Source organism: Dermacentor albipictus, chromosome 10, assembly GCF_038994185.2.
Source record: "Dermacentor albipictus isolate Rhodes 1998 colony chromosome 10, USDA_Dalb.pri_finalv2, whole genome shotgun sequence".
NCBI classification, from domain to species: domain Eukaryota; kingdom Metazoa; phylum Arthropoda; class Arachnida; order Ixodida; family Ixodidae; genus Dermacentor; species Dermacentor albipictus.
Genome location: NC_091830.1, coordinates 64,814,631 through 64,827,911, shown reverse-complemented (window position 1 = coordinate 64,827,911; position 13,281 = coordinate 64,814,631). Strand labels below are relative to the sequence as shown.

At 48.8% G+C, this 13,281-nt stretch overlaps 2 protein-coding genes across 4 annotated transcripts in view; one reads left to right on the top strand and one right to left on the bottom strand.

Moving 5' to 3' along the window:
• The window catches only part of LOC135904172 (multidrug resistance-associated protein 1-like), a 116,465-nt gene that overhangs the window by 79,088 nt on the left and 24,096 nt on the right, over window positions 1-13,281 (bottom strand). For 2 of the 3 annotated variants that reach the window (XM_065434784.1, XM_065434786.1), the window contains exon 2: window positions 2,511-2,674. The exons of the other annotated variant lie outside the window; for it this stretch is intronic. The gene's annotated coding sequence lies outside the window, so the exon portion shown is untranslated. The remainder of the gene's footprint in view (window positions 1-2,510; window positions 2,675-13,281) is intronic. 3 annotated transcript variants of the gene reach the window in all.
• LOC135904170 (neprilysin-1-like) lies at window positions 9,754-12,207 on the top strand. Its single transcript, XM_065434782.2, has one exon. The coding sequence runs from the start codon at window positions 9,754-9,756 to the stop codon at window positions 12,205-12,207; it is 2,454 nt and encodes an 817-aa protein (XP_065290854.1).

Sequence of the window (13,281 nt, the reverse complement as noted above, 5' to 3'; positions counted from 1 at the left end):
ACACGCTGAAAATAGTCAGACAACAGCCAACTGCATGTTACAAAACACAGCGTTGGCAGAGGCAGAATATATGGACACCAGCAAACAGTGCGTTTAGCGACCGCAAGCTGCAAGCAAGCGCAAAGAGTGTTCTTCGTACATTGGCGCAGACAGCTATGTTGCCGTATCTGCCGGAAATACCGAAGGCCTACTAACAGGGATCCTAAACGGAAACTCTTAAAAGGGCACTAAAGACGAGTACCCAGTTAAGCTACTAGGACAACTTCGTGGGCTAGTTCGTGAATTTTCGTTAGCTGGGTTGAAATAAACACCAACCTCAGAGGCTAACATGAACAGGACAGGACGAGCGCAAACTAACAAATTTAATGTGTCCTTGGCGTCCAAATACACGCACCTGAGTGCTTTGTAGTGAGCATGCGCAGGTGGATGACCTGTTCAGCGGGCTTCTAAAAGAACCCAACATCGTGGCTACTCGCTCAGTCGTGTGCTTTGCCGCTACATCGGGCCTCGCAGCGCGCCGCACCATAGCAGACGACCGTGGGATCCGAAAGGAGCGGCAAAACGTCATGATGTTCTGCGCACACGTGACCACCTTCTGTGTCATGTCGTCATGACACCATACACTTCCCAGGAAACGAAACTAATACTAGCTCTTAGAAAAGCTGTAGTAGTAACCTATTTACTAAGTACTGTCAGACAACTACTCACCTACGGGGCAGTACTCACCTATGGGGCAGAAACCTGGAGGCTTATGAAAAAGGTTCTACTTAAATTGAGGACGACGCAACGAGCTATGGAAAGAAGAATGATGGGTGTAACGTTAAGGGATAAGAAAAGAGCAGATTCGGTGAGGGAGCAAACGCGAGTTAATCACCTCTTAGTTGAAAGCAAGAAAAAGAAATGGGCATGGGCAGGACATGTGATGTGTAGGGAAGATAACCGATGGTCATTAAGGGTTGCGGACTGGATTCCAAGGGAAGAGAAGCGTAGCAGAGGGCGGCAGAAAGTTAGGTGGGCGGATGAGATTAAGAAGTTTGCAGGGACGACATGGCCACAATTAGTACATGACCGCAGTTGTTGGAGAAGCATGGGATAGGCCTTTGCCCTGCAGTGCGAGTAACCAAGCTGATTATGATGATGATGATGATGATGATGTCAGACAACAGCCGAACGCCTTTACAACAAATTTTTTTGGACCTCCTAAATCCTTCGTTCTGCAAGTGACGTCGCTGTAAATATCGCACACCACAACGTTCGCAGTAGGTCATTCTGGACAGTTTCAACAGCAGAAAACCTTCATTCAGCATCCCCGTTCAGATAGAGACATAGTTTCGCAAAGTATCTCTTATTCAAGAAAGCCTAATTGAAATAAGTCATTCATTCTTTTGCATGCGCTTTGTCTCGCAGAATTTGCGAATGCAGCAGATTTTACTGCGTCAATGTTCCGGTCGTGCTCTGCGGAGAAACATAAAGCTGCAGATGATCGTCAAATGCCGCTATCGCCTCCCTTGGCACCGAAATTCTCCATTACTTCTTTTACGGGCTCTCCATCTCTGTCGCACTCGTTGACATTCGCGTCCTTGCCGCCCTAGATGTCTTTGAAGACGCCGTCAGTAGTCACGATTGCTTCATCGAGCCGTTATCAATCGCGACGCATTCGCCAGCCGTCGCACCCGCTGCCGTGTTACAACAAACAGCGCGCGAGATGAGTGGTTCGTGCAACATTGCTGCAGCACTTAACGCTCGCTGACATCGGCACGCTCTTCCAGCGAGCACTGACCTTAGCGCTAGCGCAGAGCGCAGTTTAGTGGCGGTACCGATAGGTGGCGTTCATTGTAAATCAACAAGTCAGCCGTCGGGAACACATAAATTCAGCCGTTTTACAGGCAACTTCGTTACAGTGGTCTTTGTTGTAGAGGCGTTCTCAATACATACAAAAGATAAAATTACGCCGAGACATACTCAACCCTTCGTTATACAGGTCATTTCGTTGTAGAGGCCTTCGAGTGTAAATCACCGCACATTTCCTAGAGTTTCGAGGTTTAGGATATCTGTACAACGCGAAAAAATGAAAAGCCTAAACTGTCCGGTCAGTAGTACTTTACGCACCCCGTTCCTACTTAGGGCGCTCGGAATCAGCACGGCGCGGAACGGTTGCAACCATTAGAAGAAGATGAAATGAAACGCGATAGAAATAGGCAACTTTTTTTTTCATTTCTATGTACTTTCGGGAGCAAGTCACAAAAGCATTTCCCTAGAATGGTGCTACGGCGGTTACGGAAGTTTCTTGAGTTCTTGCACTAGCATTGAGAAGCTGTGTATGTATTTGTAATGAACAGATGCGGCGTTAAGCAGTCACGAGACAGGTAATTTCGGGAACAAACGCACCCAATGTCACAGAGCACGCGAGTTCTCTTCTGCACGCAAGTGCTGGACTTAGAGCGTTGCCATAGTCACAAGGCGCTGTCAACGGATTTCGCCGTGCTAGGACGTATCTCGTGCCAGCGTACCTGTGTGTGGATGGTGTAAGTAAATCCTTTTGACGTCAAAGCAGCAGGGGGCAGGGGTCCCGCGACGAGTAACAGCAGGGGTCCCGCGACGAGTAAAGAGGAACGTCGCGTAGGACTTCGAATCGGGTAGCACTATTTTGGTCTTCTTCTTCACCTTTCTTGACCTGGCGAAGCGGAAAAATTAGCCCATTACTTCTTCCTGTAGGCATTTTTTTGCAATAAAGAAAATATTATTGCAAACAATACGCCAACTTACAAGCCTCAACGAGAGCTTTCTTTTCTTCCTAGCAAGATGCATGCTTCTTTACTTCTGGAAAAGCTCGTTATTTGGCCGACATGTTTGAGATAATTTTTATTGTAGCGCATTGAACTCGGCTTTCTTTCTAAAGCATTTATAACCATTACACTTGCGTAAGGGCCATGAGGTCTTCAATTTATTCTGGCAAACTGTGTATTTCGTTGTTCTCGTATTGGATATTGTAATGGGGCAATGGGTCTCAACAGTGTGTAGCCTATGGCTTTCAGTGTGTAAAACGTGATCTGAAACATGTCTTGCATTAGTCGGCGTAATGAGTGATTGTTAATGATATCGCATGTTTGAAAACTTTTTTAGCTCTCCGCAGTATCCGAATATTCTACTCTTTTTTTATATGTGTAAGCATTTATATGCCAGCACAACGAGGAAACCGGTTCGTCCGCACGTCACGTAAGGCGATCGCTTTCAAGAGAGGACTTGCAGCAGTGAGCGAATTCACCTTCGTCCTGCATCTCACATTAACGCGGACTGAACTGCGAGAACACAGCACACACGAAGCTATCAGCACTCGGTGCCACTGCCCCCGTCGCAGATCCATTTCAAGATGGCGCTCGCGCGGCCGTGTCCTACGTAGCCGCCGCCGGAGTAAGGTTGATCACGGTTGGTAATAGTTCAACGCGGATGGATAGAGCGCTCAAGAGCGATAGCGGCTTATAATGATCGGAACGTCATCAGCGCACCTGGCCCCGCCGCCTGCAGTAGCTGTGTTACGTCATCGATTACCAAGCGCCGCCGTCTGCATGACTTCGTGTCGCCTCAGCGCTGCCTTTGATGCCGGTCGGATCAAGTTTCGTAACATTGATAATGACGCGCCGGCCTGCTTGGAGATGTGCAAGTGGCACAATGCTTACCCATACTTAGGCAACTCCCAGAGGAGTTTCTTGGTGAATTTTTGTATAGAGTACTAACATTTACAATCATTGTTTCTCGAACTAATAAGTACACAATAGGCAAGCCTAGAGTATTAGTGGTAATCTACGCGTACATACCACTTTATTTCGTTTGAGTCCAACCTAAACGGCACGTCTATTTATTTATTATTCAAGAATTAAACGTTTCTATACTCTACTCTCTTCGAAGGCGTTTACTGTTTCCCGGACAAACTATGCCATCTGACGGTGCGTATTCGCTCGGAGGCGACATAGGCCACCGCAGCAGGTGCTTCCAATATGAACGGGTGGGCCAAAGGAGGCTTCACATTAAAACCATGAGTGTCCAACGTAGTGCGCCAGTCCGAGTTACGGAGTGGCGACTCCTGAGTTGGAATTATTCTGGAGTCATTCCACATTTTCTGTCACCCGGAATTGAATGGTAATGGAATTATGGCGCCTGTCTGGCAGATGGAATGACAATGGAATGGGAGCCCGGCATTCCTGAATGGTAGTGGAACGTCTCGAAGTGTGAAATGCTGCTATTAAGCGCGACTGCCCAACTGGTAAACTTGCAAATTAGGCTAAAGTATATTTGGCCAATTTATTGCATTTCTCTATTTTTACTCAATACGGCTCTTTCAATGTGTGCCTGTAGCGCTAATTGATAAACGACATGACATACTACCTTCCGGTCCTTCCTTGTGCTTCCTTTTCGTAGTCGTTCATATTTTCAGTGTTAAAACTCTACGCAACATAATCATGGCGGTATTCCACGCATTGTGCAATTCTGACGACCCGCAAACCTTTCTTCATTACAACGTTGATGTGCATTCATAAAAATATCTACCTTTAGATAGTTAACTCCGTTACACTTAGCTAAGATGTTAACTCCTTCAGTTAGTCAACCGATTAACATTTACGTAAAGAGTAAAGTTGTCCCGCATTATTTATTTAGCAAGGGCCTGCTTGACCTACAACAAAGGGAGCAGGTCAAAAACAGCGCGATCGCAAATGGGTGTAGCCATCCGCGAATCGATACAGTCATTCGGAACACGCTCCGTGTTTTGTCTTCCACTGTCGAGTATCCAGAGGTCGCAATAACATGCTATCCGAGAGGTGTGCTCGGTAACATTCAGTAAATAAAAAAAGGATCGCTGGAGTTCAACTCATTTACTTCGACATCAGCGTTCTCCTCCAGTGAAGATGGGCATCCTAATGTTGCTTGCCCGCTGTTTCCCTCTATAGTTGCGTTCGCCATGTACGAGGAACGCGGTGTCAGGTGATATTGCACTTAGATTTACTCACATTATATTAGAGACATTACTAGCAACAACAATATCCTCGAGATATAAGATGCATAACAAGCAGTACGTGGCATAATAGTAATGGCGAAAACATATTGCGTAACAAGATTTGTAACATTCTTAAACCTTTAAAAAAATATGTTTTCGTTGTCACTAGACATGCAAGCCCAAGTAGTAAACAATTATGGAGAACGCTTTCAATTTAACGGAATTGAGGGCGAACGTTATGTACCAGCTCAGCCACTCCAGTGGTGGGGATGATTCAACTGTAACCATATTCCGAGGAGTAAGGTGGAGCGGAATGACGAGGAAACTCCACTCTCCAAGAGTGTGGTGGGAATGCAATGAATGGGCGCTCCATTCCGCCAACTCTGGTATCACCAAGTGTCACGCGACGCGTTCACTGAAGCACACAGACACGCGCTATCCGCACCCCTGCTTCGCGCTTCTCGACCAATTTCGCGATGTCCCCTCTTACACTGTTGCTATTCGTTGGCACTCTCTTTGAGCATCTTCACTAACTTCGCAAACACTTACACTAACGCTAATGCTAACGCTTCACTAAGAGCCCAGCGCAGCTACTCCATCCCAATTGAGTTCGTTGCTATGGGGAACCAGCGCTGGATAGGCGGCGCGTCGAAAAGAGTGCGTTGCACGCCGCCCTGGCGACGAGACGCGGCGTATTCCAGCCTCCCGACCAGACGAGACACACGTGCGCGGCCGTGTTATAGTTCGTATGTTTCCGTTTTCGCGCCGCTTCAAGTGGACAGTTTTCGTAATGAAGCTAGCGCCATCAAGTGAAGAAATGACGAAGGAAGCTTTTTAAGCTTTCTATATTTTTCACAGTGTGTCGCGGCGCGCACATGTGTTTCTTAACGTGTGCGCCTAGCTGCCTCGCAAATCTAGCAGCTACTGCTTCGGTCGTGCTGCGCTATGGTTTCGGAAGTATTAGTTGGCCTGAAGACATTCCATATTTCTCTCGCTAGACATAAAAACTTCTAATGTTACTTCACCACAGTAGTCAATGGAGAAGAAAGCTTTATCGCATCAGCTGAACCCCGCAAGCAAAGGTTTGAGTGCTCCGCTGCTGGATCCGTAACAACGATGGCTACATTTACCATTAGTTACATAAATTTAGCGGATGCATCTCAGCGCCGAGTCCTCATCCGCATGCGCATTTTTGAAAACACATAGGCACTAGTCGCGCGTGCGCCGGCAGTATGCGCACAAAACTCGTATTACAAGGCAGCTTCCCTCCCACATAATTCTTGGCAATGAATGGATAATATTTACCTTTTGTATCTTTCGCTTGGTGCGGTGGCGTTGGAAGGGGATTGGCGGTGGTATTACGAAGGAAGAATGGTTGGTACATATGCCGGATGGTGCATGCTATTGCTCATCTTGTTTCCGACGAAATGCCGACAGCAGATTCTGCTGTTTGGTACTGTCTGCCACGGCTTACCGTCTTAACTATCGCATAAACCAAATACACACGCGAAATTCGATTTAGAAAGCAGCCCGACACCGCTTGACCGGGCGACAAGACGGGTACTCCGCTCGCCTGACTGCTTGGATCCAACGCCGCCTCTATTCTTGTTCGTAGGGTTTAGATGGAAAGACGCAGAAGGGTACAGCCTCCCTCATCCCGACGTAGTTGTGGCACTTGTATACGCAACAGTATCGTCGGCGTCCTTTTGTTTTACTTAGACTTTCAGGGCACGCAACGCCACTACCAGTAGCAATTTTCATCCGCGGGAGAGGCTGCATAGTGCACGTTCTGACCGCCAGGGCGGCGCTGCAGGCGTCGTGATAACTCCAGCGCTGTTTCCCCATTCTCGCCGGCACTGCGTATCTCTCTTCTTCGGCGGAAATTGCTTGCGCTTCGCACCCCATCTACACGTCGCTGTTCTGGTTGCCTACCTAACGCGTGGCTCCATCTACGAGGTCTCTGTTGCTCGGCGCGACACTTCACCCACGCTTCCGGGTTCGCCCGCGCTTCCGCTTCACCCGCGCTGGACCCGCACGGATTATAGCCATCTGTGACTCCACTTGAGTTTCACTCATTCACTACTTTGACAGCAAGCTATTCTTGCGAACCATCCCAGACTTTCGTGACCGTGGCTGCGGTTCTCTGGCAGATATATTTGTCAATAAGTGCACGCAAATTTTATATGACAGTACGCAGAAATTGGCTCATAAAAGCCTTGTACGCTGACAACGTATGCTCACCTCTTCTTGTGGGTAACAAAAAAAAAGACAACTTCCTACGTGAAACCTGCGTAATAATCTCTCTTTTTTTATGTTCTCGGCTCACAGGCATATCTAAAGAACACTGATCTGCTAATCAAATGGTGAATTATGTTTAACGCATTTTTTATTACTTCTTTGATTTTGCTATTCGATGTGTGCCACTGGAGGTGTGCCCGTTCTTGGCCGATCTTCCAGAATGCATACGTCCCACTGAGACGAAAATAGGTACAGAATCTCTGCTTGATAAGTGTCGTACTTATCCGTGCATACATCTGTCATCACCAAATTGTACGCATCGTCGCTAGCTGCAGAGTATTTCGTTAACCTCTTTACTTAATCTTCGCATCGCATAGATCCCAGCATGTGCGTTAGATCTGCATTTTTTTTTACACAGGGTATAAAGGCAAACAGCTTTCTTTGGGAACCGAACGAGGTTTCCGTGCTCGTATCTGGCCGGATGCGCTCGCGCTCGGAAATTCCTACTTGTGCATGGTGGGCTGGCCAGCCAACCAAACGCATATGCGTGAAAAGTAGCACAGACTACTTCGCTATCCTGTTTCAGAACACAGAAACATTCCAAAGCATGCACAATCACTTCGAACCTCGGTAGCTGGCCCTACAAGAAAGCGCCGCGGTGGGCAAACATCGTCGCCATCTCTGCTTCCGTGGACCGTGACCTCGGCGTCTTCCTTCTTATCACTTTTTTTTTCTATTCCGCCCGATTCTGGTCTATCTCTTATCGTGGATGTTGTGTCACAAGAACACTGGCCGCATTTGGAACCGCCCGGCCCTACACGAGCTGGTGTTGACATGGACAACGACACTGCTGTATATGACACGCTTTGTAACGTCTGTCGAACGGGCCAAAGAAAAGCCTACAAGCAAATGTCATAAAACAAAACGCCGACCGCGCACACCTCTTATCTTAAATCTCAGACTTAAATATTAAAAGGCCGAAACGATGACAGAACCTCAAACCGCAAAATTATGTGATTTTTATCTTTGCGGCTGTGCACTACCTCCGGTATTGGCCCAGGAAAGACGTTTAAAATTTAACGATGTTACATTTTAACGCGATATCGTCAAGGGCGCCGTGTCGCCGAAAATGCTGTGTCGGCGTCCGGCGCCGACCGTCTTGCGAGCGAAAAGTGCTTCCGAACCATGCATACCCAACCACGCAGGTCCTCCGTGTAGCGCAGAGGCGTTACTGTTCTGACTGAACTTCTCAAAGTAAAATGCTTCACAAAAAACGTAAAGTACGACTTACACAATGCCTAAAGACGTGCAAAAAAAGAAGTGAGGCGTGCAGACAGGACATAAGAGTAGAGAAGTGGATAACACGAACGCCGACTATCAACTGAAGGCTGGCACTGAGGCGAAAAAGGAAAGAAGACACAAAACTCATCTGCGCATGCTCAGGAATGGTAACACCACGAGCCAGTCGGGTACACGTGCCGGTCTACGTGAGAGATAACTGTTAAGGCCCTTAATCTCTTCCTCATGTAAAGTAATCGAAGGCTGACTCACGCAAGCACTTCCGCCGTTATAGGTATGCCATGCCTCTACCATAAGATGCGTATCTTCATTCTTATGCCGTTGCATAATGCATAATGCTTCTTTAGCATAATGAATCCTTACCAACTAGCTCAGCTTTCTGTTGTTCTAAGCTACAGACATGATAGCGTCAAATTGTATTTTGAGTATGCGGGAAAACATCATTCTGTTATGGGAAAACTCAAACACAAACCTCTTTTCCAGCGTTTCTGCCACTCATAAAACGTTTCGTTGCAACGCCATCCAGATGGCGCTCGCCTGCGCGCATCCGCGGCCCACGCAAGAGGCCACTTTTCTGCCAGAAAGCTCGCCTTCGTGCATAGAGTTCGCCGCCGGCGTTTTCCTGTAAACATTACGGTTACATAAGCTGCAGTGGCCAGGAAGCGTGAGAAGCAGTCAGGGATCTTTGCACGCTATCGCGTTTCACTCTTAAAGGCGAAGGTCAAGCGCCCTCGTATTTTTGCTATGTGAGCTGTAACATTCATTTGTATTGATTTTTTTCTATTCCGCCTTATTCTTGTCTATATCTCATTGTGGATGTTGTGTCACAGGAACACTGGCCGCTATTGCAGCGACCTCGAGAATTTCGAGAAAAACAGCGCCGCGGCATCCGAGCGTCAACCAAAGTGAAGAGGCAAACAAGAATGCGTTGCAGAGGCCAGGGTGTCTTTTTGGAGTGTTCCAACATTTACGGGATAGTTGGCGTCACGGAAATTGTACCAATGCCAGTGCGCTGCCCAGCAAATGTACAGAACATAGTAACTGTACATTGCGCAACACTCACATGACATGGGTTCAAAACCGAAACCGCATATACAAGAGTGGGTTAAGGTCACTGTGGGATGATAGAGCCAGCTACATCGGCAACAGTGACCGTGTAGGCGTGGGTGGCAGCACGCGCCAGAGAAGAAGATACACCGGCCGCGGTCGGTCAGACGAACGCAGCGATGTCCCACGGCGCCGATATCACGCCGGACGACCGCCGGGTGACCGAAACACCATACTCCTCCCGCTCGGAAGAGCTGTCGGGCTCGCTGTCGCCGCAGGATCCCAGATGCACGACTGCCCAGACGCGGTCGCGATCGCAGATCCTGGTGGCCCGCTCGCCCAGCCGCCTGCCGTATATGGCCGTGTGCAGCGTGGGCCTCCTAATGGTCGCCGTCGGCGTCGCTGTGACGATTTACAAGTTACATGCAGGCGATGCGATCATGGACCTCTTCAACCGCTCCATGGAGCTGCTTCGACGCGGAGGCAACGGATCGGCGAGCAGTGGCGGCGACGAGAACATCCTGGCCGGAGCGGATGCGAGCTACCTGGCCAAACACGAAAGAAAGGTCCTCGGCACCCAATCCACCTGCAAGAGTGACGTGTGCCTGTGGGCCGAAAGCTACCTGCGCGGCCGACTCAACTCGACTGTCAACCCGTGCGCTGACTTCTATGCACACGTCTGCTCACGGCATTGGACGGCGCTCGACTTGGATGTCCAGTCGAGGGCGTACAGGGAACGAGCCGCCGGCATGATGATGACCGACATCGAGAAGTTCTTCAGGGACTACTTAAAAGAAAACGAAGACCACTACCACAAGTACCCGGGTGTGTTCTTGCACCAAGCCATCTCGCTGCTGCCAAAGTGCGAGTCTGAAGAAAAGAGTGACAAGAACTTCACGTCGTTGCGAAGCCTCCTGACAGAGTACAACCTTGGTAGCTGGCCCTACAAGAAAGCACCACGGGGTGCAAACATCGTCACTGTCTCTGCTTACGTGGACCGTGACCTCGGCGTCTTTCCGTTTGCCAGAATATTCCTCCGGAGGCCTTTCGAAGACGATCGAGGCTACACTGTTCACATCGACACACCGAGCCTAACAATGAGGAGGTACAATCTAGCGTACCTCGACGAAGCGCCAGAGAACTTTACTCGAAAGGTAGCCACTGCGTTGTCCCTCTTCGACCAAAATCAAGACGTGTCTGAACAAGCGGAGGCCATTGTCCACCTTGAGAAGAGACTCCACAGCATTATGGGTGCGCCGCACTTCATTGAGTTCCAGGACCGGATCAAGCGCGTGGGGCAGCTCGATCACACAGGAAAGTGGGACTGGAAAGACTACTTCGACATCCTATTTCAGGACATAGAAACATTCCGAAATGACAAGCCAGTGGCTCTTATGAATCATGAGTACATCAACAAGCTTTCCGCCATCATCAACGAGACAGACACAGTAACCCTTCTGAACTACGTTGGCTACCGTCTCGTGGTGCATCTGTCTCCGCTGCTCGCCAAGGCTGCAAGTCCACTGCTGCGTTTGAGCCACGACGACTATCTGGAGTCTATCCCAGATCGGCGTCAAGCTTGCATGCACTTACTGGAACGGCTCTACAGGCACGGCATGCGTTTCTTCGGCCGGATGACGTTCAGCAAAAGCAACTCGACGTTGCTGTTGAAGCACTATGACTACAGCCTATCTGGCCTCGAAGTACAATTGAAGAGCAGCATGACGGATCGCCTTCTGTCGTCTTCGTCGTGGCTGGACCGTTCTGCAATAGGCATTGGCGTTGACAAGATCGAGAACATGCGCTTCGTCTTCCTGGGTAGCACAGACGACATCAACACGATCGCGAGCTACTACAACTTCAATGCTCCACCGCTCGACCCAAGCCACTTGATCGGCAGCTTCCGGGAACTGCAGGCAAGTACCATGAACACCTACTGGGAGACAAAGCCTCCGAATGACGATCTCGACGCAAGGTACGACCACACGGCCCTGTCACCAGGACACGAGTACTTCTTCGGCCGTAACCTTCTCTTCATACCGCACGCTAACATTGCCTTCCTCAACGACATCAGCAAGAGCATCGAACCAATTCTCTTCCCTCTAATCCTGGCCGAAATCTTCCGAGGCATGTTTGGAGCCGTGGACAGGCGCGGAGCAACCGTGGACCACAACCTCGCAGTGGCCACTTGGTGGAACGCTGACGAGATGAGCAAGTTCTCACAACTGGAACTCTGCTTCCAGGACCAGTACTACATCGAGATACGAGACCTCATCGGGGACAACTTTGAGGCACGGTTAAGACTGGAGGAGAACCTCGCAGACAACGCCATCGTTGGGCCGTTGCACGACATGTACATGAAGGTTCTGATGTCCCAAGACGGGGCCGACAGGCTCAAGATCACGGTGGACGATCGGCAGCTGGACATGGAACAGCTGTTCTTCATTCTCTATGCCGTGGGACTGTGCGACAACCCGAACCGCAATGCCTGGATGCGGAAACTCAAGTTCGGCGACATTCCAGGCCGGCTCAGAGTCAACATCCCGCTCATGAACTTCGCGAAGTTCTCAGCTGCCTTTGGTTGTGCGGCGAACATGCCCATGAACCCGACGCGCAAGTGCACCATCTGGTGAATCACTCGTTCCCCCGTACTTCCAGCCATAGTTATCGAAAGTAGAACTACACATCGATCAAAACGGAGGAAAAGAGCACTGCTTGTGATTGGAGCAGTTGAAAAAGAGAAATTCGCCCTGCTTTCATTTGTTTGTCAATGTGATGGACTCAAGTCACCGTGACAGGCTAATTGGTTTTCCCGTTCTCCCTGAGGTAGGACCAAAACAGCTCTTGTCCTTCCTGTCGTAAGGTGGCGGATACGCCTGTCGGTTTGTCACTTTTTTTTATCGGTCCTCGACGAAGACAGTGGAACAATCAAAATAAACACCTGCCATTCGTGTAGTTCTATTAATATGTTGTCCATTGAAGTGCTTTAAAAAAATAACATGTAGTGCACCTTATAACTGGTTTTGTAAATGAATAGGACTAGTGGGGCGACTGGTTTCATAGTTTCAAACAATCATACGCATTACCCACTAATGAATGAAATAAGGTAGGTGACGCAAACGTGCGCCCTAATACGTGGGCATCATTTTATAGTACTTCGTTGTTGTTGTTGTTTTAAATCCACAGCTGCCGTTATGACGCACTCTGACGCATTCTCACAGTAAGCAGTTATGATGCGAAGATAACGTTACACTTGAGCGCACAAGTTCATCGACGTTCGTTTTGATCGGTACACTCCACTTTGACAACGCAAGAATATGACACTGCCTATACGACATACTCGCCTCAGTTGCGGGAATTGTAAATAGCTACGGTTGTCAATAGGGGTACTGCTAATCGCATCCTAGTGTTACAGCATGGTAACATTTGTTGAATAATGAGTTGCGGCAGGCAGCTAAGTTGCCGTCGCATAATAAAGAACGTCTTGTCTGCTTCAAGAACACCGGTCTTCTGCTAGTAAATGTGTGCCGCTTCTACAAATAACCAATTCAGGAGCACCTGCACAGTATTATGAAAAGAGTGAACCAAACTGGCAAGATGGGGGGACCGAAATGTGTAACAAGAGACGCAAACGAAATGGATGAAAATGGCACTTTCTAGTCGGTAAAATTTGATATGTGTTATAGTTTCTCCACTGTTCAAGAGTT

Bases quoted from the DNA above. Each gene is read 5' to 3' on its own strand.
- LOC135904170 (XM_065434782.2), top strand. From the start codon at position 9,754: ATGTCCCACGGCGCCGATATCACGCCGGACGACCGCCGGGTGACCGAA.